The following is a 25,127-nucleotide window of genomic DNA, read 5'->3' on the forward strand; positions in this document are numbered from 1 at the left end:
AGACACCCTCACTTAGGACCTCATGGTTAGGCCTTGCGGCAGTCGGGAGAGGGAAGAGCTAAGCCACTGAGCTGTCTTGGCAATGCCAACAGGAGGACTACATGGACATCATCATGCCCATCTTATAGATGAAGAAACTGAGGCCCAGAAGGACCTCACAGCCCCCTTCCCTCTTCCCACCTGCAAACTTGGGGGTGGGGGTTGGGGCAGACCCCAAGGGTCCCGGATCAGGGTTTCCTTACCTGGGTCCCGTGGCCTGCTCCCTGCCTGCATGCCACATAATGGGGGTCCTGTGGCTGGCCCCAGAAGCATGGCCAGCCCAGAGGAGCAGCTCAGTGTTGCAGGGGAGGGGAAAGAGGCCCAGCCCACCGCGTCTACCGCCTGGGCCCCATGTATATTTAATGATGTCTATTATTCCTGTTTTGTCTCTGGAAAGGGGGCCAAGCAGCTGACAGAGGAGCCAAGAACAGCCTGGAGAGCTGAGCAGCAGGTCTGCTCCACACTCCAGCCTGGTCCAAAGACCTCCAGAGGAGCCCTCTACCCCTCCTGCAGGCCCAGTGCCTGGCAGCCTCACAAAGCCTGTCACCATTTGCTTCCAAAAAGCACACTTCCTCCAGGAAGCCTTCTGTATAGCTTTAAGCATCTCAGGCTGTGGTTCAAATCCCAGCTTTACACTTACAAGCTGTGTAGTGCAAGGCAAGCCCCCGCCCACAAACAGGCTGTTGTGGAGATGGCCCTGCACAGCCCCTGGCACATGCCAGGGGCTCAGGGAACACCTGCCACTCCTTGACACCATGCCAAGACCCCTCCACCCCAAGAATGTACTGGCTATCTTGCTCTCCCAGGGGAACTTCCCTGCCACCCCACAAATTACAAGGGCCTTCTGGGGATGCTGCCCACCTTGGCAGCTAGGCCTGGTCTCAGGAGGTACCACATCTGGGATCTTCAGCCCCTGGCCAACCATCCAGGGCAAAACTTATCCTGGAGGTCCCCACATTGCCCCCAGCACCCCAGGCTCGAGCCTGGTCTGGTCATCAGGCTCATTGCTGCCCACTGCCCAAATCTGGCAAGAGTTCAGAACACTTACAGAACTGATGTCACTCTGAACAACAGGCTGTCCTTGTCCTTTATTTCAGAGGGTGCCGAGATCAGAGGGCTCAGAGAGAAACACCCAGGCTCTGAGATCCTGCCCAGGTGTCTGCACAGTACCCGGGGCTGCCCTGGGAGGGGGTGGCACCTCAGGACTCATCAGGCTGTGGAGGGCATGAACTGGGTCTTTTAAAACCACTGACCTCAAGTTTCCACCACTGGGCAGCCCAGGGCAGAGGTGGGGCCAAAAAGGGGTTAGGGGTTTTGTCCTGGGAGGCTCCCTTCCTGAGTACCAGAGAAACTATGGGAGCAGAAAGCCAAGGCACCCCTACAGTAACTATCCTTTTGGGGACCCAGGCAGGCCCAGCTCCCCACCCCAGCATCGAGCCACTATGTACATTAGGCCCTGCTGGGAAGTAAGGGGGCAGCTTGTTCACTCGATGCCCAAATAGGGCAAGGGGTAGGGCATAGGCCCATGGCTCCAAATTCAGAACCCCCATCCAAGGGGCTAGTCTTATGTGAAATGCCCCAGCCCAACATAAGACCCCCACCTGGTCCCTCACTCCCACACACTCTTCATTTGTCTATTGAAGAAACTTCTGGAAAAACCAGACCTGAGAGACCCCTTCCTGGAATACGTGTATTTGTATTCTTCCTGTTTGGACTTCAGAGTGTGCCACTGGGTCTGATGGCCCAGGGAGACGAGGTGGGTGGCCAGGGGCCTGGCCCCAGGCCACTACTTCTTGACGATCTGAATGACATCTTCATGCTCCATGGTGTGGGTCAGGCCCACGCGCTGCGGGCTGTACTTGGTGCTGGTGCCCTGGGTGGGGAACAGGGCAGAGGGGCTACATCAGTTTCAGAACTGACCAAGGCGACGTCTGGTGGAGCTATTACTAGAGGAAGGGGGTGTGAAAGCTGGAGCCTAAAGTGAGGGATCCCGGCACCAGCAAAACCACAGGCCTCAGACAGGACTCCCCAGTGGTCTGATCCTCTCTGTTCCTAAAGATGGAGGGGCCTGTATTCAGTTTGGGGCAGTACACACGTTGTGGAGAGGGGCAGACACAGACATTCGGTCCCATACGGAAGGACAAGGACACCACCCATACCCCACCTTGCTCCCGCCTAACCCAGGGGCGATGTGGGGTATGACCCCAGCCCACCTCCTGCCCAGACTCACCCACACCAGCGCGTACTTGAACTGGCTGGCCAGCGACCGGTGGATGCGGTGGCACTAGTGGGAGGACAGGAGAGTCAGACAGTGAGATGAGGCTCCATCCAACCCCACCAAGTTATGGGCACATGCCAAGAAATAGCAATTCCCAAGGTGGGTACCCAGCAGCACTGGCCTCGTCAGGGAGCGCCACACGCTCCATCTGCACACGGCCTCACTCACAGCCATACTTCCAGTCTGCCCAAGGGCTGTAGTGCCCGATAAGGAATATTCTCACGGCCACTGGACGAAGGTCTAGGACCTGGCCATCTGTCAGTGGTCCTCTGCCCACCCTGCCTGAGTAACAGCCCTGACAGATGCTTTCAGGTGGGAGAGGATTTCAGGACACCCCACTTGGCCACTGTCTCTAATGCCTTCTGTCCACAGCTGTGACCTGGAGCCTTCTACACATCACATTATCCACCCCACCCCCATCCCAGGACAGCCTATATGCTTCAGCAATCCCAGGTAGAAATGAAGGTCACGGGAATCCCAGCACTGTCAGGTCAGGAGGTGGCCTTGGAGAGCAGCCAGATCTTCCCTGGAGAATATGGACCCCTGGCGCTGGATGGGCGCCGTGGAGGTGGGGTAGGGAGAACACGGTGCAGTGGTGCCTCTCCTCTCACATGGCCACAGCCTTTCAGGCCCTAGTTAGAGACCAAATGCCTCAGCCCAGCTTCTGTGGGGACAGAGGTAGACGTGGGGCCTGCAAGAACATTTCCCAAGGAGCCAACCTGATCGGGGTCACCTCTAGGTGGCCAAGGATGCCACAGCCATGGCAGAGAGGGGGCTGCTGCAGTGACCACACAATCAGTTCCAACCTCGCTGTTTTCTAGACCAGAGAATGAAATCTGATGGCCCAGAGGTCAGCTCTGGCCTGCAAGTGGGTTTTAAATTTTATTCAGCTTGCCCAACAACAAAATTAAACCCACTGGCAAAGTTTGCAAAGCAGGGTGACAGTCACAGGGATTCTCCCAGGACCCTGAGGAGATGGGCACGTGCTCTCCAGTGTGCCACAGGCCTCACCAGAGCCAGTGCCACTGGCACTAAGGGCAAGTTATCAGTAGGAGCTGCGCTCATCTCTTGCAATGGGGAATAAAGGTCACCCAAGGTCATCTTGTCGGTGTGGGAGCGAGCACACTCTTTTGAAGGGATGGGGGACTATTGCTCCTGAGTGCACTGTGCCTTACTTCTGAGAGCCCTGCGTTACGGCCCATGGTTCCTTTGCAGGCAGGCTTTCCTCAGCTCAGTGAAGACATACCAGGGCTTGGGCTGGATGGATTACAGAGGCCCTGGGGAGGGGATCAGTTGCCCCCAGATGAGAACACTGAGGCACAGGGAGGTTGACAGTATAGGGAGCTAGGGTATAACCCCAGGTCTGCCTGGCTCCAACATCTACCTGGTTCTACTTTGGGTCTCTGTTGTCAGCATACAGATTTTATGTGCTTTCTTGGCACCTGGGACAGGCAGGTGTCCTGGGAGGGAAGAATAGTGAGGAGGGGCTAACCACTGAAGAGCAGCCTCTCTGGGACAAAGTCTAGGCTCTGGAGCAAGGCCTCCAAAGCCCTCCCCACCCCACTAGCCTCTCCTCACCTGCTGCTTTCGAGTCCATGACAGATGATGGCAAACAGCCAGCAGTCCCCATTCACTCCTGCCTCTGGGCCTTTGCACCTATCATTCCTACTGCCTGGAACACCCTTCTGCTTTTGCTTATTTCCTGCTTTTCTTCCCAGGTGTGGCTAAAACCCCACATCCTCTTGGACAAGCAACTGAGGGTCTGAGAGGGTTGAGGAAACTTCTCCCAAAAGGTACAGGGTAACCCTAGGGAAGTCCAGTTCGTGTGGCTCGCTGGACCCCAGCAGGAGACACTGCAGTCACGGGTTCCCAAACAGGCCTGGGGGACAGGGATTCCCACACAGAGCTCTTTGGAGTGATCTAAGGGATCCAGGAGAGTGATTTTTTTTTTTTTTTTTTAATATATCTTTATTGATTTCAGAGAGAGGAAAGGAGAGGGGGAGAGAGAGATAGAAACATCAATGATGAGAGTCATTGACTGGCCGCCTCCTGCACGCCCCCGACTGGGGATCGAGCCCGCAACCTGGGCATGTGCCCCGACCGAGAATTGCCTGGATCCTAGATTGACGCTCCACCGCTGAGCCACGCCTGGCCAGGCTGGAAGAGTGATCTTGAGTTTCCTCGGCTTCCTTCTGCCTGGTGAGCAAGCTTTCAAGGCCACACCCTGCCCTGTTTATATCAGCATCTCCAGGCTGGCAATGGCCTGAGGCTGAGCTTGCCAAATGAATGAAACAATGAGGCCAGACTGCAGGCCCACCCACAGTCAACAGTTCAGGTACTGAGAAGAAATGAGCTAGAACAGCAATTTTCAACCCATGTGCTGCAAGCATTTTTAAAACTCGCACTACTGCCCAGCTGGTGTGGCTCAGTGGTTGAGCATCGACCTAGGATCCAGATCGCAGTTCGATTCCTGGTCAGGGCACATGCTCAGGTTGCGGGCTCAATCCCCTGTGTAGGACATGCAGGAGGCAGCTGACCAATGACTCTCTCTTCACTGATGTTTCTCTCTCTCTCTCCCCATCCCTTCCTTTCTCTGAAATCAATAAAGATATATTAAAAATAAAAATTTTTAAAAATTAAACAAACAAACATGCAGCACCTACGCAGTCAGGGGCGCTGACCTGTTTTCCCTTAGACTGTCAAATAAGAAAATGATACAGCCAACACAGCTGCCACCTGGTGTGAATGAATCAAAATTATACTTTTTTTTCCTTTCCCCAAATTGGCAAAAAATATACTTTTTGGTGTGCACAGAATTTTAGTAACTAGTTTATGTGCCATGAGATGAAAACGGTTGACAATCACTGAGCTAGGGGAAAACAAAAGCCCAAGAAGATGGCTATGTGACCTGGAGCATCATCCTAGGCTCTCGGGGCCAACACCTGCTAGTGTAGGTCCCAAGGTACTGTCCCCAAGAGATGGTACAAAGACACATCTAGGGTAGAGGGTGATCCTGTGCCTCCGACAGAGCTCCAGACACAGAAATGCACCCCTCCTCTCCCTGACCCATAGACTCGGCCCAGAGCCCCTTCCTCAGGGTCTTTGCACACCCTGCTCCCCTGCCTGGAGGGCTTCTCCTATTCCTCTTCAATCAGTCCTGCTTGGTGCACAGGCCCACTCAGGTCACCTCCTACAGACCTCCTGGCCTCTGGGTAGACTTGGGGCCACCCCTCCTCCTCGCAGTCCTCCTTTATGTGTGACAGCTTAGCTCTGAGCTTGGGTATCGGCATCTGCTTACCCCAAAGGACCCTAGTTCTGGCAGGAACTGTGCCTATTTTGTTGATGTTCAATAAATTGTGTTGAGTGCAGAAAACATTCAAAGCCACCCGTGGGTTGAGGGCAGGATATAGGAGCAGGGAGGAGCAGGCCAGGCAAGGGGTGAATGGGGACCTGGAAGGCAGCAGGGGCCAAGGGCATGGGAGGTGGCAACTCCTAGTCCTAGGTGTGCACAGGGAGACACGACTTGAAGTGGACACAGGTATACCCTGGGCAGTAGCTCTCCTTGACAGAATACCCCAGTGGCTCTGAGAAGCCTGCAGCACCAGACAGCGAGGTCCACGGCTTCCTGGACGTCTACCATGTACCAGGTAGTATGCCAAGTTCTGTACTCGCTTTACTCACTCAGCAACCCCCTAACTACCATGGTGGGGGCACCATCCTGTCTCACAGGAGAACAGGGGCTTGATGCACAGCTAGGAAGGGAAGTCGGGGAGCACCCCTGGTCCAATGCCACGGCCTGACCTTGGCACCTCTGCGGCTACAGCATGTGTCATCCAAGAGCCAGCCGAGGCCCAGAACTTCAGGCAGGACCCCTACCCCTCAAGGGGAAAGAGAGCTCCCTGGGCCCCTCCTCCGGGCAGGTCTCGTAACTCACCACATGCTCCACGGAGGCCCCTTTCCGTAGGATGATGGCGTCTGTAAAGTCCGGCCTCTCTGCACAGGGAGAGATAGGGGTGGGTGTGAGCCAGGCATGGCCCCATGCTATGTGGTTCCTTCCACAGGGAACAGAGGCTCTTCCAGTCTCCAGCTTTGGGCTAGGCTTCCCCCTTATTTAGCACATGCTCATTGTAGATCCCCATACAATCTTCTACAACCTGACCTTAACACAGAAAATCCAAATAAATCCAAGTCCAGGATTCAAACTGCCTGCAACCCAGTCAGCCACGAGAGCCCCAGCTGAGACGAGCCATATGGAGCATCTGGAAAGTACTGGCAAGATGTGACAGCTGCTGGCATCCAGTCAGGGACAGCACACCACTCCCCTAACTTACAAGGTCAAGGCCAATGAAAATTGCCAGAACTCGCCTGGCCAGCATGGCTCAGTGGTTGAGCATCGACCCATGAACCAGGAGGTCACAGTTCAATTGCCAGTAAGGGGCATGCAGGAGACAGCTGATCAATAATGACTCTCTCGCCCGGCCGGGCGTGGCTCAGCGGTTGAGCGTCGACCTAGGATCCAGGCGATCGGGGTTCGATTCCCGGTCAGGGCACATGCTAGGGTTGCAGGCCAGCCGATCAATGACTCTCTCATCATTGGTGTTTCTATCTCTCTCTCTCCCTCTCCTTTCCTCTCTCTGAAATCAATAAAGATATATTTTTAAAAATAATAATAATGACTCATCATTGATGTTTCTATCTCTTTCCCTCTCCGTTCCTCTCTCTGAAATCAATAAAAACATATTTAAAAAAGAAAAAATAAAGGAAATTGCCACAATGCAGCAACTAGGTCTCTGAGTGTGTGAGGTGTGTATACAGGGGGTGGGGACACGGCAAAAGCTCTAGTGCATTCAGTCACCTAAAGTCCTGATGTGGGGCCTGCCACTGTTGGGGGAAGTCGGGAGAGGGTCACTGCTATAGCTGGTGGGGAATCCAGAGCAGCCTCTATCCCATTGCCCCCCCCAACCCCTGCCCCACCGGGGCACCCTCAAGACCAAAAGCCCCATAACTTGGCACTTTGCCCTAAGGGCTCAGGCTGGGGTCTCTACCAGCCTGGGGGAGAAGACAGTGTCAGTGGGGGAGAGGACAGTGCCAGTTCTGAGATGGGAGAAAAGCAGAGATGGCCACAAGACAGGCTGTCCAGGGGCACTGGACCCTCTGGGTACCACAGGCAGAGCATAGCAGGCTGTAAGGGAGGGTGAGGCTCAGCTGTGTCATGGGCTGCATATTGCTCGACTCACGTCCTCTCTTCTTGGTGTAGATGCAGGTCAGGGCCAAGTACTCCCAAAGCATTTCAAGCAAGTAGTCCAGGTTCAGCTTCATGCCACAGCTGCCAGGGAGGAAGGTGGCCAGTCAGAGCAGAGGACAACCTCCATCTAGCCAGGCACAAGCACCAGGGCCAGTGTAGCCCAGCTGGAGCCTGTGGGGAGCCAAGCCTAGAGTTCTGGTGGCAGCCTGACACTTCAGCTGCCAGCGCCTCTAGTCCACAATCATGACCATGCCAAAAGGGCTCAGCCATCTCCCTGAGCCTCACAGTTGCTCTCTGCAATTGACACAGGAGCCTAGAGGTTGGGCTTTCCTCCTAGTGCCTGCTGTGTGAAGACTGGTGGGGGCTGTAATGGGATTGAGGGCAGAGGATGACAATCCAGAGCCTGCCCCCTCCTAAGAGGAGGGAGGGGCTCCCAAGTGGCCCAGGGCAGCCTAGCAGGGATTTTAGGGCCATGAGTCGGGGTGGTGCTGGCTGTGGGTTATTTCAGCTGTCTTTCCCCGTGCGGGTGTCCTGCCCTCTGCAGAGCTGTTTTGAGCATGATGAGCAGGTAAAGATGCTCTCACACCCCACAGATGGGCATGTCCTCAGGCAGTCCCTGAAGGGTGCCTGGGTGTAGCAGGAGGTGGAGAGGAGCTGAGGCTGTCCTGTGGGAGGGACGTTGGCTCTGTGGCTCTTTGTAGCAGCTGGCAATGCCCAGGAAATGGTCCTCGTGCTTGTGTCCAGAACCTCATCCATCATTTGCACCAGTCACCCCCACTTGGTCCCTGAGCATCTTCCTCCCCATAAGCCAAGCCGCACTGTGAAGCTACAGAGCACCTTGTTTGATCTGGGAAACCAGCCAAGTAGAACACACAAGTCAGCAAGCCTCCAAAGAGGAACCCAGTGGTGATGGGAAGTGATAAACAGGCATCAGCCAGAGTGGAGGCGGCCCTGGAACCCACCAGGGCCTCAAGGACAGGGAGGGGATGGTCAAGGACAGCTCTGACCACCTACCAACTTCAGCTCCCTTCCCCTGCTCTGTGGTGGCAGAGCCACATCATCTAGAGTACCAAGAGCACTGGCTCACACCCGAGGGCTTTCTGGAGGACTGAGTTTAACTGCTAAGTTATGAAGCCTCTCAACTATTCTTAATCATTTACTTTGATGGACAAAATCCGTTTTCTTAACCAGAGCCCACCCCACATCACCCACACTGCCCGCATCAACTCAGGGTGGAACTGAGCCAAGTTCACCAGCAACTGGGAAGGTCTCCTCTGCCGGGCCTTGCGTGGAGGCTTCGCTCAGTTGAGTGGCGGGGAGGCTCGATGATGGGCTCGCACACAGAAAGGGCGGCAGAGCCTCACCTGATAACCACACTGTTGGGTTTCCGGGCCAGGCGATCCACTTCTTCCATTGAGATCTGGTCAATTTTGTTATAAACCTCGGATTGAAAGGTGGAGGTGGGTGATGAGAAGGGAAAGAATCAAAGGAGCAGAGGACAAGGGCCCCAACGCAGTCACAGCCCTGCCCGTGGTTCCTCCCTGCACACATGGCGCTGGGATGATGCAGTGTCTTCCCTTCCCTTGTTATCGCAATGATGTGGAAGCCAAAGGGCCTGGGCCGCCAGCGCTCCTTAAAGGAGAGGCTGGGCCAGAATCCCAGTGTCCAGTGAGAGATGTGCAAGACTTAAGGGGCCACGGGAGTGGAGGAGAGAGGGTGGAGAGGGCCCTGGCTCCTCCGCTCCTCGCAGAAGCCTGCCTCCCATCTGAGTCAAGGGGGCTCAGGATGTGTGGCCTGGGCATGGAGCAGGAACTTGTACCACTTACATACAAGCAGGGCATGTACACCCGGTTGCCCACGATCACGTCGATGAACTCGTCCGGGGAGCAGTCCTCTCGGAAGAGCACTTCTGCATTGAAGATCTCTGAGGGACTCAGATTAAGGGCAAACTGGGTACTAGTAGTCCCTAGTGCCCAATCAGATGAGGGCCTGAAACAGCTCATCCGGAAGTATGCCAGCAGTAAGGGGCCTTGCAGGTCATCTGCTCACAAGGTTTTGCGAAATTTTAAAGTCTTTTCAAAAGAAGCCACAATATGTAAAAGTTTCAATCACCAGTTCAAATCTTTGCTGTTAGGCAAGAAAATCCACTTGCCAGAACCCCAGAGTTCGTCAGGGGAACCCTGGGCTTCCGTGCCAGGAGCAGTCCGAAAGCTAGGGTCTAACTCACCTTCCCCCATGCAAAACTCTCCTCTGGGTACCACCCTGCCTCTACCTGTACACTTCTAGTGGCGAGGGCCTCACCACCTCAATGGATGTCCTGTTCCACCATGAGTTCTCCCTATGCCAAGCTCAACTCTGCCTCTGGGGACCCACTCTGTCCTCTAGAGCCCCAGAATCCCTGGATCTCCCCAAGGCTTCTCCAGACCAGGAAGCCTTGGTCCCCAGGGGCTGTTTCCCTTGCCATCTCGTCATTCCAGGTGTGGCTGGCTGCCACAGCTCCCAGTGGTCGCCAAGGAGCCAGGGAACCACTGTTGAGTGCATGGCTGTTGTCTGGCAGGCCTGGGTCTTAGTGAGCACAGAGGCATGCAGACAGGAAGCACCGTGTGTCAGCCGCTGCAGCTTTCTTAGAGCCTGCTCAGGTGGACCCAGGGAGGTTTGGGATAGTCATTGTTACCTTGGGCCACAGGGCCTCCCGCCTCCAGTTGCCCCTCCCCTGCCCTGAAGGCTGTGGGCCCTCCCTCACCACTCCTTTAGGAAGGATACTGTACTCGTGCAAGATGAGTTGCACCAGCTTTTCTGAGCACTGGGTCAGCGTGACTGTTGAATTAAAGGAGATGCCACCACCTTTCTTGGGCTGGAGGAGGAGAGGGGGAGGGAGGACTGCTGACAAAGTCTCAGTTGCAATTGCCCCACATGCCTCAGCTCCTGGCTGATACAGCCCCACGGCCCCCGCATCGCAGCCCACAGGGGACGGGCCTCACCTTGAAGTAGATGTTAGGTTTGTGCTTGTTGAGGCGGATGCCCACAGACTCCAGTTCCTTCTCCAGCAGAGACCTGGACAGAGCCCCCACAAGCCTTCACAGGTGTCCAGAGGCAGGCTGCACAGCTTCCACACTACACAGGAAACCCCTGCCCACCCACACCAGCACCCTCCTCTATCTGCCCCCAGCAACGTGGAACATTCCTTCCCAACAACCCTGAGCTGCCGAGGAGGGGCCTGGGGACCCTGTCTAGTCCAGGGTAGATTGGCCAGGTCATCAGTCAATGGGCAGAGACAGGCCAGGACATGAATGAGGATTCTGTTGCTTGGGGCTGGGCTCCTGGCAGGTTTGGGGCAGCTGCTGGGGCACTGGGCCTCTGCAAGCAGGAGCCAGAGCCAGGCCATGTTCTTCTGGCCTTGGACAGCCAATGCTGCCAGAGGACTCCTGCTGCAAGCTTCAGCCACTCTCTATGCTGGAGGTAAGCCTCTTGGAGAGGACATACCAGACTGAGTGCACTGGTCTAGTCTGTGGACGGTCTTGCCGCTACTGCCACGCCACAGGGTCCAGCACCACTCAGACCGTCCACCATAAGCTCCAGGACACATGAGCTCCAGGGCCTTCCCAGACATGTCAGCCTGCCCCCCTGCCCCACCCCGCGGACCTCTGCACCTCTCCCTTGGTGGCGTCCAGCATCATGATGACGACGTCGGCTGTGCGTGCCACAGCAATCACCTGTCGGCCGCGGCCTTTCCCTGGACAGGTAGAAGGGTCATGGTTACACAGTGACATAGGCAGGACCCATGTGAACCCCACCCAGCCCAGGGCACTCCAGACTCCTGTCCTTTACAGACCTGTCATGGTGTCTGCCACGTGCCACCTCCCAGGCTATTATTTCTTTGGCATTTTTCTTTAATTGAGATGCTATATTACTTGTGGAGACTTGTTTTAGATGGAAATTCAACGTTACCGCCTTAGGAGGGGTGACATCCTCCCCCAGGCCCCGTATTAGATGCATCATGAACATCTCCTCACTTGATCCTCAGAACTATCCCATATGATTGGTGTTATCATGCCTATTTTACAGACAAGAAAACTAAGGCTTGGCTTAGAGATACTCAATGAATTGCCAAAGAACACAAAGCCAGTGTGGTGCCAGGATCTGAACCTGTCTGCCCTGTCTAGGAAACAGGGTGACAGGAGGCCCCTGGGCGGCAGGATCACAGGAGACAATCAGGAGGAGGTACTCCAGGGACCGCTGCAGAGAGGCCACAGCCTGTTAGTCCTAGCAACCAGAGGAAGTCAGGCACCTTGCCGATGTCAAAGTTGGGGACCAGAACTGCAGCACAGGATCTGTGAAGTGTGAGTTTCAACTATGCCCTGCTTCCCTCTTCTGAGAATGAGGGGTTGACAAGGTGACATCCACTCCCCAGCTGCCTCTTGCCTCCAGTCTGTGTACTTCCCCATAGGTGGCTGGGCCACCTCCTAATGTGCTGGCTGGGATGGCATGGGGAACAGTCACCACCACCACTACCCAATTCAAATAGACAGGACCTCGACGCAATGGCAGCAGCAGGGCGTGGGAAGGTGCCTGGCAGAGATGGCACTGGATACCTGGAGAGGAGGCCTCATTGCCCGGTCACAGCAGGGTGCAGAGCCAGATAGGCAGCTCCACCCCAGCTCTGCCACTTAGCAGCTGAACAGTCAGTCAGGGCAGACCCTTTACCTCTCTGTCTCCAGGGATCCCTGAGTCACAGGGCTATCCAAGGATTAAGTGGGGTAATGGTGAGCACAGAGCCCAGAGCTTAGCAAGTGCTGAATAACCAGCAATTGGTAACCACTGCTGCAAATGCTGGACCCAGCACCTGCCACCAGAAGCCACAGGCACATTCCCATCTCAAAAAACAAAAGCAGAAAACCCACCAGAAACAACCCCCAAACAGCAAAGGACAGTACTAGAAGCACAGTCTGAGATCACCAGCTAACAAGCATCCATTCCTCGCAGGGCACAGGGGAGCACATGGAGGGGAGAGGGGTTCAAGCCTGTCTGGTGGGCTGTGTGACCTTGGGCAAGTCATTTCACTGCGCCTCAGTTTCCTCGGCTTTAAGATGGGTTTCTCAGGACTATAATCAGCCAGAGTCCATTAAGTACAGAGCACTGAGCAATGTGAGGGATTATGAGATCCACCCATCAACCCTCAACAGCCACAACCAATTTCAACTTCCTGCATCCTGAGAGAGAAGGCAGGCCTTGGGTGCCCAGCTCGTACCTTGTGCTGCACCTTCGATGATTCCAGGAAGGTCCAAGAGCTGAATGTTGGCTCCTTTGTACTAGGAGGCAGAAGAGAAGAAGGTGAAGTGAGGACGCCTATAGCACCCTGCAGCGAGAGGCAGCTAGACCCCAGGATCAGCCTCCATGGCCATGTCTGACCCTCGTCCCTCCTGTGAGCTGAGGGGCCACCTGGGGAGGGCTCTAGAGATTTACAATCCCACAACACTCATCGTTGATGGTAACAGCTAGTCACAAATAAAGTGCTTCCCCACGAGAGGCTCAAGGCAATAGGACCCCAGTTGCACATGGCTCCGAAGTTTCATGGGATACAGGATCCAGCCACACAGGAATGCGTGACCTGAGCTTGGGTGGTGTGGGGGAGCAGAGCACAAAGGGCACTGAGGATCTGCTGTACACTGGCCTGGTTCCTGGAACCAGTCAGTATTGCAGGATGGGCCAGGCATCTCTGGGATCTCGGCAGCCAGAATCCCCAGAGGCACAGTGAGACAGGGCACACATGCTCAGGACATACACACACACCATCGAAAACACAAGCACACGCCCTTGCCCCTGCTGGAGTCCAGCAGCCTCCAACTTACTTCAATGACCCCGGGGATGCACGTCAGGGTTGTGAATTCATAGGACGCAGCCTCACTGGCTGTGGAGGTCATTAGACTCAAGAAGGTGGACTAGGAGAAAAAGAAAGTCACTGCACTGAGTCTTGTCCCAATCTCCCTGGAGATCCCCACAGGCTGCAGGCAGCAGATCCCCTCCTCACCCTCCTCTTGGTGAATGGGGGGATGAAGAGAATAGCTGGAAAAGTTGCCTCAGGCCCCGGAGAGTCCAAGCCTATCACAGGTGGACACGGGGACCTGGTTTCTAAGTGGGTTCCCCACTTAAATCCCTAGTTCCACAAAACCCTCAACCTTCCCAGGGTCCAGAGAACTTCAAGCAGGTGACAGCCCCATGGCACTCAAAGCTGCTGCTCACACAGGGAGAGGCGAGATGTGAAAGGAGATCCTGACTTCTGGTCTGAGACAAAGCCAGATGGGCGAGAGAAGGTGCTGGGAGGAAGGGAGGGTGAGCTGGGAAGAACCTGGATGGGAACACTTACGCCATAGTCCACCGTGGGAGTGGGGCTACGGCTTGGCTAGGAGGCAGAGAGACCTCACCTTGGATCCCCCCTCTGCTAGGGGACCCTGGGCAAGAAACTGCGTCCTCTAAGCTTCAGGGTCCTCACAGGAAGGGTGAGCACCCAGCTGTTCCTTTCTAGAGGGGCTGCATCGGGATCAATGAAGATGGCAAGGCACGTGGTGCACTGAGTCAGGGCCATGGCAAGACCACAGTGCTAGACACTGCGGCCCAGAGAGCAAGCAAAGCAGTGGGCAGTGCCAGTGGGAGAAGCCAGCCCTGGCCTCAGGCACCCACCTAATCAGCAGGGCACCTGAAACAGGAAGCCTGAGGTGCAGTTTCACTGGGCACTGGGACAGTGTCACCTAGGTCTGGGGCTAGTACCCCCTGGACTCTGCCCCTCACTGGCAGGCAGGAAGGCTGGGGGCACACCTCACTCACACACCCTCATACTAAAACCCAGAACGGGGCAAGTGAAGGAAACAGGCCTCAAATCCAGAAACTCTGCCCTGGGGAGCTCCTGAGGATAGGGGTCAGGGGATAGAGCATTGGCTGCTGAGACACTGAGCAATGGCTGCTGGAGGATACCCCCAATCCTGTTTGGCCTCTGTAGGAGAGGCCTGGGCCTCCCATGGCCAGAGAATCTGGATTCCCAACAGGGCAGTGGGATCTGGCGACAGGGCCCAGACCCTGGAAACTAGAGTGGCTTCTCTCAGCCTGAGATTCTCACCTGGGAAGGAAGTCTTGGCAGGATAGAAAGTAAAATCGAAAGAAAAGACTAAAACTAATGAGCCCATAACACCTGAAGAGTTAAAGCTGGAAACCCTCCCTGGTAACCTGCGGGACAGCCCTGAGCTCAATATCTGGCTTGATCATGAAGGGCAACACGGGAGCGTCTGTCCTGCCTTTCCAGGTGGAACTTTCGCAGGACTCAAACTGCTCTCACGGGTGAAAGAGGTGCCACTGTACACGGCACATCAGCTACTGAGCAAGGAAGGCCTAAGGACTAGAAAACTGCCATTCACAGCCACTGGTGAAAACCCCGGGCAAGGTTAAGGCACCAACAGGGAGTGGGCAGAGCCTGCTTCTGGGAGCCAACACCGTAGCACCCCAAAGGTGACTTTCTAGTGTTTGGTGTAGAGGGAACGTAACTATATGCAAGGGGACACAGGGTGTGTCCCCCAGCCCAGTGGCCCTGGAAGTGCAGCCAGCCCTTGGGGGTTTTCTGGCATGTCCACCATCCACTTGTGAACCTGGCCAATGCCGCCCCAGCTCCCAGGAATCACAGCACACAGACTCAAGCTGCAGCCCACCGAGGAAGCAAGCAGACCTCTCAGGAGCACACACTTCCTCTTGGACAACTGGTCCGGTCTCTTCAGCGAGTCAGGGTCATGACAAACAGGACTGTTCTAGATTAAAGCAGCTGTACTGACAACACACAGGGCTACGTGTGCTCCAGAATGGACCCTCGTTTAGAAAGACCAGTTGCAAAGGTCACTGGGGGGTAACTACTGAAATTAGAATATAGTCTGGGCATTAGATGATCATTGGATTGCTGGTAATTCTGTTTGCTATGCTGTACCAGTTTGCAGCTAAGTAGAAAAATTTTCTTATTCATTGGGGATACAAGCTTAAATATTTAGGGGTGGAGAGTCATAAAGCATGACACCTGTAATTTACTGTCAAATGGTTCAATCAAAACAGAAACACCCCCCGTCCCCACCACACACAAATAGAGATGCTTCTGGACAGAGGGCACACTGTACTTGTTCTTTCACCTCTTACACATGCTTGAAAATTTTTATTATGTAAAACTGGGAAGAACAAGAAAGAATAAAAAAGGGATCTGGAAACCATGCCAGGATTGAAGACTGTGAGGGCATTCGGCCAGCAGAGGGCACACTTGGGGGAAGTCCCACCCCCCTTTGCAGGAGGGGCTCCTGCAGGGGTCTGCTCCTTTTGAGGGGCTGAGCCAAGAGGTCCCTGAGCAGCTGTGCCTGGCTTTTGTGAAGCTGGGGAGTCATGAGCACCCCACCACTAAAGGAACTGGTGCACAGGCCGGCAATCTGCATGTAAAAGGGGTGCTCAGACTTGATGGCAGAGTTGAAAGGGTACATAGATGAATTGCAAAAGGTTTGAGAAGTAGGAGCTGAAGGGGCTCAGCAGCTGGTTTCCAGAGTATTTTATAACTTTCATCTATAGCAACAGATAGAATTTCCCAGTCTATTCTACCTGGTTCAGGTGATTACTAAAATGGCACTGTATCTCCTGAGCCCACACCGTTGGAGGACATGGAGAAAATGACGATAAAATCCAACCAGGGCAAGTATGTTCCTGAAGATTAAAAAGCATTTAAATACCATCAGGAAGGGATCCTTCTGCAGATTCTGAAGCAGAGCCTGGTCTTAGTCCAATCTGCAGCCGCCCCAGCACACAACCCAGCCTGGACACAGCACTGTGTAGTGGGTACACTAGAAAACCGCCCCCAGGTGGAGGCAGCTAAAGTTTCTTTGGTGGGTAACTGGCAAGGTTGATGGCTGCTTTAAACCCCCGAAGCCTGAGCCACTGTGCCTATGTCTAGGAACACTGCCTCCAGAAACACAGCTCCAGCCCGCAAGGCTTCAAGCACAAGCCGGTTCACTACAGCACGGTGTGGCCAAACTGCAGGGGAGGGCAGTCACGGACTGCTGCTGATCATGTGACCCAGTGCGGCGGTCCAGGCAGCTAGTAAGATGAGGGGATATACAAGATGAGCTTGAAGCATCCTGCAGTAACGGAAAGTACAGAAGTGCTGAAAAAACAGGACAGGAGTTTGTCAAAAAGCCACCTGAAATAGCTCCAAAGCAAGAACAATCTGAGCAGCAAAATATACAGTGTGAGATTGGAACCCAAGTATACAATAAATTCCCATGAGTCCATACTGATGTAAATAAATGATTAAATAAAATGGGAGAGGAGACAAACCTCATTATGAATTCTGAATAATTTGTGGGCCCCGCCCCTCCAGGAGGTAGTGTTAACTCCTGTGGGCTGCACACAGCGACTTCCCTTCTCAGAGGAAATGTGAACACAAGAGAAAAACAGTGGTCCACCTGGCAAACTCTCCCTCACCAGGTGGCCACGGTCAACATCAACTGTGACTAGTCACGGTGACAGCATGGACCCTTGATATAAAGTGGTAAAAATGGCACTTCACCTCTGTGGCATTCCTCCCAGAACCCAGAGCCCCAATCTAAGCATGAGAAAACATCAGACAGACCCCAGTGGAGCGACTTTCTACAACACCCACTAGCACTCCTTAAAACTGTCCAAGTCATCCAATCGAGGCCAGTCTAAGGAGAGACCCAGCAGACAGGGCAGCTGAGGGCAATGCAGTCTCCAGGGCAGGAAAATGAAGGACTCTGCACGAGCAGGGTGCTGGCTTTGCAGTTTCTTTGTAAACCCATGACCCTTTTAAACAGCTGGGCCACTCGGCCCCTTTTCTGCTCAAAACCTTTCCATGAGGTTTATCTTACTCCCCACACAAAAATTAAATATGAATTTTACACTAAATTAAGCTTATAGAAGAAAACTTCTAAAAAACTCTGCAGTGGTTCCCGCTTCACTCTTTTTCACTCAAGGCCAAAGTTGTATGACGGCCCCCAAGGTCATCCACCCTCTATAATTCATCTCCCACTGCTGCTCACTCAGACCTGGCTCCCTGGCCCCCTTAAATACACCAAGCAAGCTCCCACCTATGGGCTTCTGTACTCACTACTCCCTCTGCCTGGGATGTTCCTTCCCCAGGGCCCTGCAAGCTTCTGCACTTCATTCAGGCCTCTGCTCAAATATCTGCTCACCAGAACATTTTCTCATATCCCCAGCATAAAATGGCGGGACCTCGGTCCCCACCCCCAGAGCTGATTGTCTTTTCTCCCCCAAGAATGGGAATTCTGTGTGGGCAGGGACAGACTATCTCATTCCCCACTGTACCTCCAGCAGCTGGCACATGGTACACCCTCAATATATATATATTTTTTAAATATATCTTTATTGATTTCAGAGAGAGGGAAGGAGAGGAAGAGGGAGAGATAGAAACATCAATGATGAGAGTCATTGATCGGCTGCCTCCTGCACGCCCCAGACTGGGGATCGAGCCCGCAACCCGGGCATGTGCCCTGACTGGGAATCGAACCCTGATCACCTGGATCCTAGGTCGATGCTCAACCGCTGAGCCACGCCCGGCCGGGCCACCCTCAATAAATATGAACAATGGATGAGTCAGAGACTGAATGGAGTTACTTCTGCTGGAACGGAAAGAATGTTCTCCATGTTAGGATGATACAGGGGTGGGACCTGATCCTAGAGGAGGCTGGGTCTTCTGTCCCTGGAGCTAATCCAGAGGGACAGTGAGAAGAGTCACAGTCATGTTTGAAAGGAGACAACCTGCCTTCCTCCCCAAGACCCACAATGACCATCACTGACCTTACCCACAGAGGGAAATCCAATCAGTGCCACACGGGCATCACCCGACTTCATGACATCGAAGCCCTCTCCTTTGGATGAGGCAGATTTGGATGGTTCCAGGAGCTGGGCCCGATACTTGGCGAGTTTTGCTTTCAGCAAGCCCAGGTGATACTCGGTGGCTGAAGGGCGAGAAGCAGGATGGAAGGTAAGTGTCCAAAGTAGCCAGGCCCTGTGAGCCAGGTGGGGCCTCACATGCCACCGAGTGGGGCCAGGAATATCAGAACCAAATGGCAATCACTGTCACGATCAGGGAGAAAAACTGTCCCTCTGTTTAAAATGCTCCTTTGGCTTCTCACTTCATATAGAATAAAAGTGAGTCTCTTTATTGAACCCTTGAAAGGCCACGTCAGTGGTTCTCAGCGGGTCCAGCATCATTCCCTGGGGCATTCTAGAAATTCCCAGGGATGTTTTCCATTGTCACTCTGATGCTGAAGCCAACTGTTGTACCAGGTGTGAGTCAGTCCAGCACAGTCAAGAATTGTCCTGTGTCCCACATGACTTTTCATGTCCCAAAGACATCCACAGAGAAAACCTGGGTCAGGATCACAGGGGCCTGAAATCTGTTTCACGTGTAAACACAGGGCATTTTTTGCAGTGTGAATAAACGCTGACATTTCCAGGAATGCAAATGTGTATGTTCAAGGGAAACTATAGCATGTTTTGTTTGAAACTTTACCTAGAGCTGCTCACCGTCTTAGGATCCCAGGCCACCAACAGTGATGCCTTTTGCAGGGTACACGGGGCACCAACACAATACACCTGCACTGTCTGCAAAGTGGAGGCCACACCCCCACATTCTATCCAGAGGTGCAAGCACCTCACTGCTTCATTATCACTTCATTATATCTTGGCCGTGGCTCAACATTTGCATATAGAAATACACAGTATTTTTATTATAAATTACTTGCCCTTTTTTCCTCCTTTATATTACTATTAGGGCATTAGATTATTTTTCAAATTCTTTGTGTACTAAAGTTATACTATTGATGTGGAACCACATTTCAGAACAGTAAAGAGGGCACTACAGTCTTTGCTATAAGAGGGGGCTGTGGCTGAGACAGAAGCAGTGCCCTACGTACCCGAGTCCCTGGCTACTTCTCCAACACCTTGGACCACTCCCACTTTTGTTTACTACACTCCAGCTACAGTGGCTTTCACTGCTCCTCCAGAATATGCTGACCCCATTCCTGACTCTGAAGCTTAGCATTTGCTTTTCCTTCCATTTCAACTTTATCTTCCCAGGGCTTGCTCCTCTCAACATTCAAGGCTCAACTCGAATGTGACCTCATCAGGGAGGTCTCCCTTACCCAGCCTTGGGGACAGTGTCATACAGAAGTTAAGAGCCCCTGTTGGAATTCCACCCTGCTGTCGCTGGCCATTTTACTTTGGATAAGTTACTTAATCTTCTTGTGCATTAGTTTCTTAACTTGCAAAATAGGGATGTTAACAATAACTACTTCACTGGATTTCTATAAGGCTTAAAGAAAGCACTAAGAATAATGACAAGCACATAGTAAGCACCCAATAAAAGTTGGGGATATTACTATCTACAGTAACCCCACCTCTCCCTAGATCCCTCTCTGTCTCCTGGTACTGATTATTGTCTGCATGGCTCTTATCACTATTTGAAACTATCTTGTTTCTTCTCTCTTTTCTTAAATAAAATCCTCAACCGAGGACATTTTTTCCATTGCTTTTGAGAGAGTGGAAGTGGGGGGGAGAGAAACATCGATGTGAGAAATATATTGATTGGTTGCCTCCTAAACATGCCCCGACCAGGGCCAGGGATCGAGCCTGCAACCAAGGTGCGTGCCCTTGGCTGGAATCAAACCCGGGACCCTTAGTCCATGGGCTGAGGCTCTAACCACTGAGCCAAATCGGATACGGCAACTATCTTGTTTCTTTAGGTCCTTCCCTTTAATAGGGCAGGAATTGGGACTGTCATAGTTGTATCCCCAGCTTCCTGCACAGAGTACGGTATAGGGCAAGTGCTCAGGAAATGTTTTAACAAGTGAATGAATGAATTGGTGGCAGTAAGAAATGATCAAGAATGGGTTCAGCAACAGTCAGGTTCACATGGTCCTTCCTGTCATCCCAGCTCATAAGATTCTGAGCATCTCTGAGGAAAGGACTAGGTCTTAGTCACCTTTACATTACCCTCCTCTACCACTGCTAAAGTGGCAGCATCTCTAGCCTCCCCTAAGCCTCCCTGATACTTTCCTTGCAGCCTGTAGATAATACTCCACAGGGGAGCCAGAGAAGGAACTTTCAAAACAGAAATCTAACTACATCTCTCCTGTTTAACACCCTCCACTAGCTCCCACTGTCCTCAGAACATAACTCAGACTTTCCCCAGGACCTACAAGGTCCTACAAGATTGGCTCTCTCCTTTCCCATCACTGCACTCCAGGCCCAGATCTTTTGATCCTTAAACACACCAAGTTTGTTCCTGCCTTGAGGCCTTTGCACCAACTACTCCCTCTGCCAGGAACAGTCTTCCCCCAGGTTTTTGCATGTACAGATTCTGGTCTCAGCTCACATGTCCCCTCCTCATGGTGATCTTCTCTGATCATTCCACCTTAGTAGGCCGAGTCCCTCCCCCCAACACTCTGGTTTGTCTTCACAGAATTAATTGTTCTCTGAAATTATCTTGTTTATTTATTTTATTTTAAATATATTTTTATTGATTTCAGACAGAGGAAGGGAGGAGAGAGAAACATCAATGATGACAGAGTCATCAATTGGCTGCCTCCTGCACGCCCCCCAATGGGCATCAAACGTGCAACCCGGACATGTGCCCTGACTGGGAATCAAACTGTGATCTCCTGGTTCATGGGTCGATGCTCAACCGCTAAGCCATGCCAGCCGGGCTATCTTGTTTATTTAGTTACTAATTTACAGACTGTCCACTGGAAGGTCAGCTCCATGAGGGCAGGGATGTGCCTGCTGGGTTCACTGCTTTAACCACACATAGCAGGGGCTCAGTCAAGATTTACAGAATGAATGAATGATACCAGTCAACTCCTCAGCCTTCAGAACTAAATGGAGCCAAGAGAGGACAGAGATCACCACCTAGCATTCCTCGCTTCTTGCTCCTGCAACCCCACAGCAGGTCTGGCCAGGCACTGGGCCTTATCCACCTTGGCCAACTGCATCCCCCATTACTCCAGACTCTCCTTCTGATCTAGATTGTTCTCCTCACTGTCCCATGAACACAGCATGCTCACCCAGAGTCCCATCCCTGCTTTTGCCGCCCCCCTGGAATAGCCTTCCCTCCACCCACTCAATTCCCACCTCCTCCTGGAAGCCATCTTGGGTGTCACCATTTTCGTCTCCTCACCTCTCTGAGCTCCTCCAGCCCTTACAATGGGAAGCCCAGACCTGATGCTTCATCATGCTGGGAGGTTTACTTTAAATACCGAGTGCTCACCATGTGCCTAGTGCTCTGCATACGCTATCTAGTTTACCTTCGCTGTGAGCTAAGGTGGGGCATAGGATTATTATCCCCATTCGTAGATGAGGACACTGAGGCTCAAAGAGGTGAAGTGCCTTTCCAAGGTTTCACAGCGGGTAAGTGGGGAGCCCGGGCTCAAAGCCAGGTCCTCCGGATTCCAGAGTCCTGGCTGCCGGGATTCGGACTCCACCTGGGGTCTCCCGGCTGCTGGGTGAGATTTACCTGAGAGGTCTCCTCCCAAACTTCCAGCAGAAAAGGGGAGAGCACCAACCCCAATTCCTGCCGCGGGGAAGCCCGGGCTCCAGCCCTGTCCCTGCCTGTCCCTGGGTGAGATGCTTGCGCAGTGTGCTGGGAGTTCTCTACTCGGGCCCTACTGTCATCACCTGGGCGGCACTGATCACATCTCTCAGGGCTCGTCTGCGCTCAGGCGGGGGCACGGGACCGGGATCCCGCCTGGCCCGCACTAATCGGCACTTCTCCGCGGCCTTCAGCAGGCTCCAGCTCCACGGCGGGAGTTGTTTCCCATTTAACGGACAGGAAAACTGAGGCGGGCGGAAAGGAAGACCCCGTCGCGCCGACGCTCACCCTTGTTCTTCTGCGTCCGAGCGATCTCCTTCTCGATCTCGGATATCTTCTCCAGGATCCCCATGGCCGCGGCTAAGCGGGGCGCACCGACAGCTCGGCGGGCGCTCGGGGAACTCGGGCCTGGCGGCGGCGGCCCAGCAGCGTGCGCCCGGAAGCCCACCGACCACAGCGTCCCCGGCGCCCGGCGCGCCGGGATTCAGAGTCCGGGCGGGCGACGTCGAGCGGAGTGCCCGACACAATTGGTTCCGCCTCTGGGCTGGGGGCCGGGGCCGGGCTAGGCCGGCAGGGCCGGGGCGGGCTATTCCGAACCGGGGCTGAGAGGGCAGGAGCCCGCCTGGGACGCCCGCGGAGCTTCGGTGACGAGCCCCGAACTGCGGTGCGAGCGTGGCTGACTTTGCGGGTGTGAAGAAAAGGAGCTGAGCTGAAGGCCCGGGTTAGAAGCGGGTCCTTTTTGTGCCCGGGTTAGAAGCGGCTCCTTTTTGTGCCCGGGTTAGAAGCGGGTCCGCGCGATGCCCTCGGCCAGCCTCCAGCCCCGCGCCCTCTGCCGCGGATCCCTCCCGGTGGGATGCGTGCGAAGCAGGCATCTCCTATGTGGAATTCTTGCCGAACAAACGAACGAACAAAAGCTGTATTTGAGTTCAGACACAAGGAAACATAAGACAAATCTAAAAAGTGATACGTCTTATAAGACAAGTGGCCTGAGCTCTTCAAAATTGTAAATGCTGGGGGAAAGGGCAGGGGGACTGTTGTAGATTAAAAGATGTTAAATATAATGTGTGGACCTTGCCTAGATTCTGGGTGAAAAACTGTAAAGCAGCTATAAAAAGACATTCTTGGGACAACTGGGGAAACTTTGACTTTGGATAGGATATTGGATATTATGGAGTAATTGCTAATTTTCCTGGTGTGAGGATGTAGAATGTTTTTATTAGCAGAAGCATGCTGTGGTATTTAGGGGTTGTCTTAGTCTGCTCAGGCTAACGTAACAAAATACCACACATTAGGTGGCTTAAACAACAGAAATTTTCTCAGTGCTGGAGGCTGGAAGTCCAAGATGGGGTGCTTGGTGTGGCTGGGTTCTGGAGGAGCCCTCTTGCTGGCTTGAAGACTGCTGCCTTCTTAGTGCTTGGGGGGGGGGCCTCTGGCATTTTTATAAGGTACTGATCCTCTTAGGAGAACACTACCCCATGACGTCATCTGACTTTAATAACCCCCCAAAGTCCCATCTCCATCTCCAAATATCATCACATTGGGAATTAGAGCTTTAACATATAGATTGGGGGGAGAGGGCACAAACATTTGGTCCATAACAGCTGTGAAAGTTCACGATATCTGTATATTACTTTCCAGTAGTTGAAAATAGTATGTATACATTTAAAGAAAGAGCTAAGTAAATGTAGCAATATGGCAACAGTTGTTTAACTTCGGGTAAGGGTATGTGGGTGTGTATCAAAATACTCTTTCAACTTTTCCTATGTTTTTAATAAAAAATTGGGGTGGAAGTGGGTCTTTGGAAATTAGACTGTGTTCAAATCTGAGGTTCATAACTGCTTGAGCTTGGTTAAGTTTCTTAACCTCTCTGAGCCTGTTTGTACATCCTAGAAATGGGGTAATGTGGTTGCTATGAAAATGAAATAAGATAATAGGGGTAGAAAACTTGACACATAGTTTGCTTGCTCATGGCTCTCCTCAAATGTCAGAGCCATTGTAAGTCATTTCTGCTTTTTGGTCCTCTCATCCGCCCTCAGCTTCAACCCGCATTTATTGAACACCTGTTATGAACCAGGGTCTGGGCTAAGGAGGAGCTTCTGTCATCTATGAGCTTGCCAGTCTCATCCACACTTCACAAACGGAGGTTACAAGCCTTGCAAACGTGCCTGGCCTGGTGGCTAAGCTGTTCAATCAGAGGGCTGAGATTTAAAAGCAGTTTTCAATTCCAAGTCCAGTAGACCCTAAGGTAACTTGGTAGAGTGTGGATAGGAATGTCTACATATAAGGTTTCTGTAAGGTTGAAAGATAATATGAAAGCCCTTTGGGAACTAGGGAGGTCCATGCAAATGTGGAAGCCTGCAAGAGCCCTGGCCCAGAAGCAGGCCTCTAACTCCTCTCTGCCACCAAATTCTACATGATTTAGCTCTCTGGGCTTCATTTACTGCCACACTTGTGCCCATGGAAGTGTGTCCACTTCCAGTTTTTGTTTGAGGTACATGATTCACCTTCCCAGAGTTCTGGTCTCTCTGCTATTCTGTCTGATTCAGTAGCAATCCCCAGGAGCTTCACAAGTAACAGGAATCATGCCTACTTCAAGAGTTAAGGGAGATAACCAGGATATCAGACGTTCTCTAGTCAACTGGCCTTTCCTGCTTGGAGGACCTGGGTCCTCCAATCCCAAACTTGGGAGCCCAACTATAAACCTTGGTTGTGCATGCTGCCTGAGGAAAATAGAGTTTGTAGACTTCTGGAGAGGCTGCACTTGATCTGTGCATCAAAAGATGCAGTAGTACCGCCGAACCCGCTGGTTCAGTTACCTTGGATAATCTCAGTCCAAAAATACATATTAAATGAAAATTCCAGAAATAAACAACTCATGAGTTCTAAATTGTGCGCCATTCTGAGTAGAGTGATGAAATATCGCACCA

General features: G+C 52.9%; 1 protein-coding gene across 2 annotated transcripts; it reads right to left on the minus strand.

Moving 5' to 3' along the window:
* Positions 1–1,103: 1,103 nt before the first annotated feature.
* DRG2 (developmentally regulated GTP binding protein 2) lies at positions 1,104–22,701 on the minus strand. 2 transcript variants are annotated; one of them, XM_081162489.1, is made up of 13 exons: positions 22,489–22,701; positions 18,408–18,568; positions 13,412–13,501; positions 12,811–12,871; positions 11,205–11,295; positions 10,544–10,616; positions 10,326–10,416; positions 9,389–9,486; positions 8,927–9,003; positions 7,555–7,643; positions 6,252–6,310; positions 2,270–2,323; positions 1,104–1,912 (listed from the first exon to the last, which is right to left on the minus strand). In XM_081162489.1, exons 1-13 carry the CDS (start codon positions 22,550–22,552, stop codon positions 1,826–1,828), a joined length of 1,095 nt encoding a protein of 364 aa, XP_081018615.1. In that variant the 5' UTR covers positions 22,553–22,701; the 3' UTR covers positions 1,104–1,825. The 2 variants fall into 2 exon arrangements, with proteins under 2 accessions (XP_081018615.1, XP_081018616.1); XM_081162490.1 differs by having other exon boundaries at positions 22,287–22,664.
* Positions 22,702–25,127: the final 2,426 nt, after the last annotated feature.

Source organism: Miniopterus schreibersii (assembly GCF_964146895.1).
Source record: "Miniopterus schreibersii genome assembly, chromosome: 16".
NCBI lineage: Eukaryota > Metazoa > Chordata > Mammalia > Chiroptera > Miniopteridae > Miniopterus > Miniopterus schreibersii.

What these genes read in the sequence shown, in the direction of transcription:
- DRG2 (XM_081162489.1), bottom strand. Translation starts at nt 22,552, where the DNA reads ATGGGGATCCTGGAGAAGATATCCGAGATCGAGAAGGAGATCGCTCGG. An exon ending in GGGCCTCCGTGGAGCATGTG is followed by an intron (nt 2,324 to 6,251) that starts GTGAGTTACGAG and finishes TCCTCCCACTAG; the next exon opens with TGCCACCGCATCCACCGGTC. An exon ending in TCAAGTACGCGCTGGTGTGG is followed by an intron (nt 1,913 to 2,269) that starts GTGAGTCTGGGC and finishes TTCCCCACCCAG; the next exon opens with GGCACCAGCACCAAGTACAG.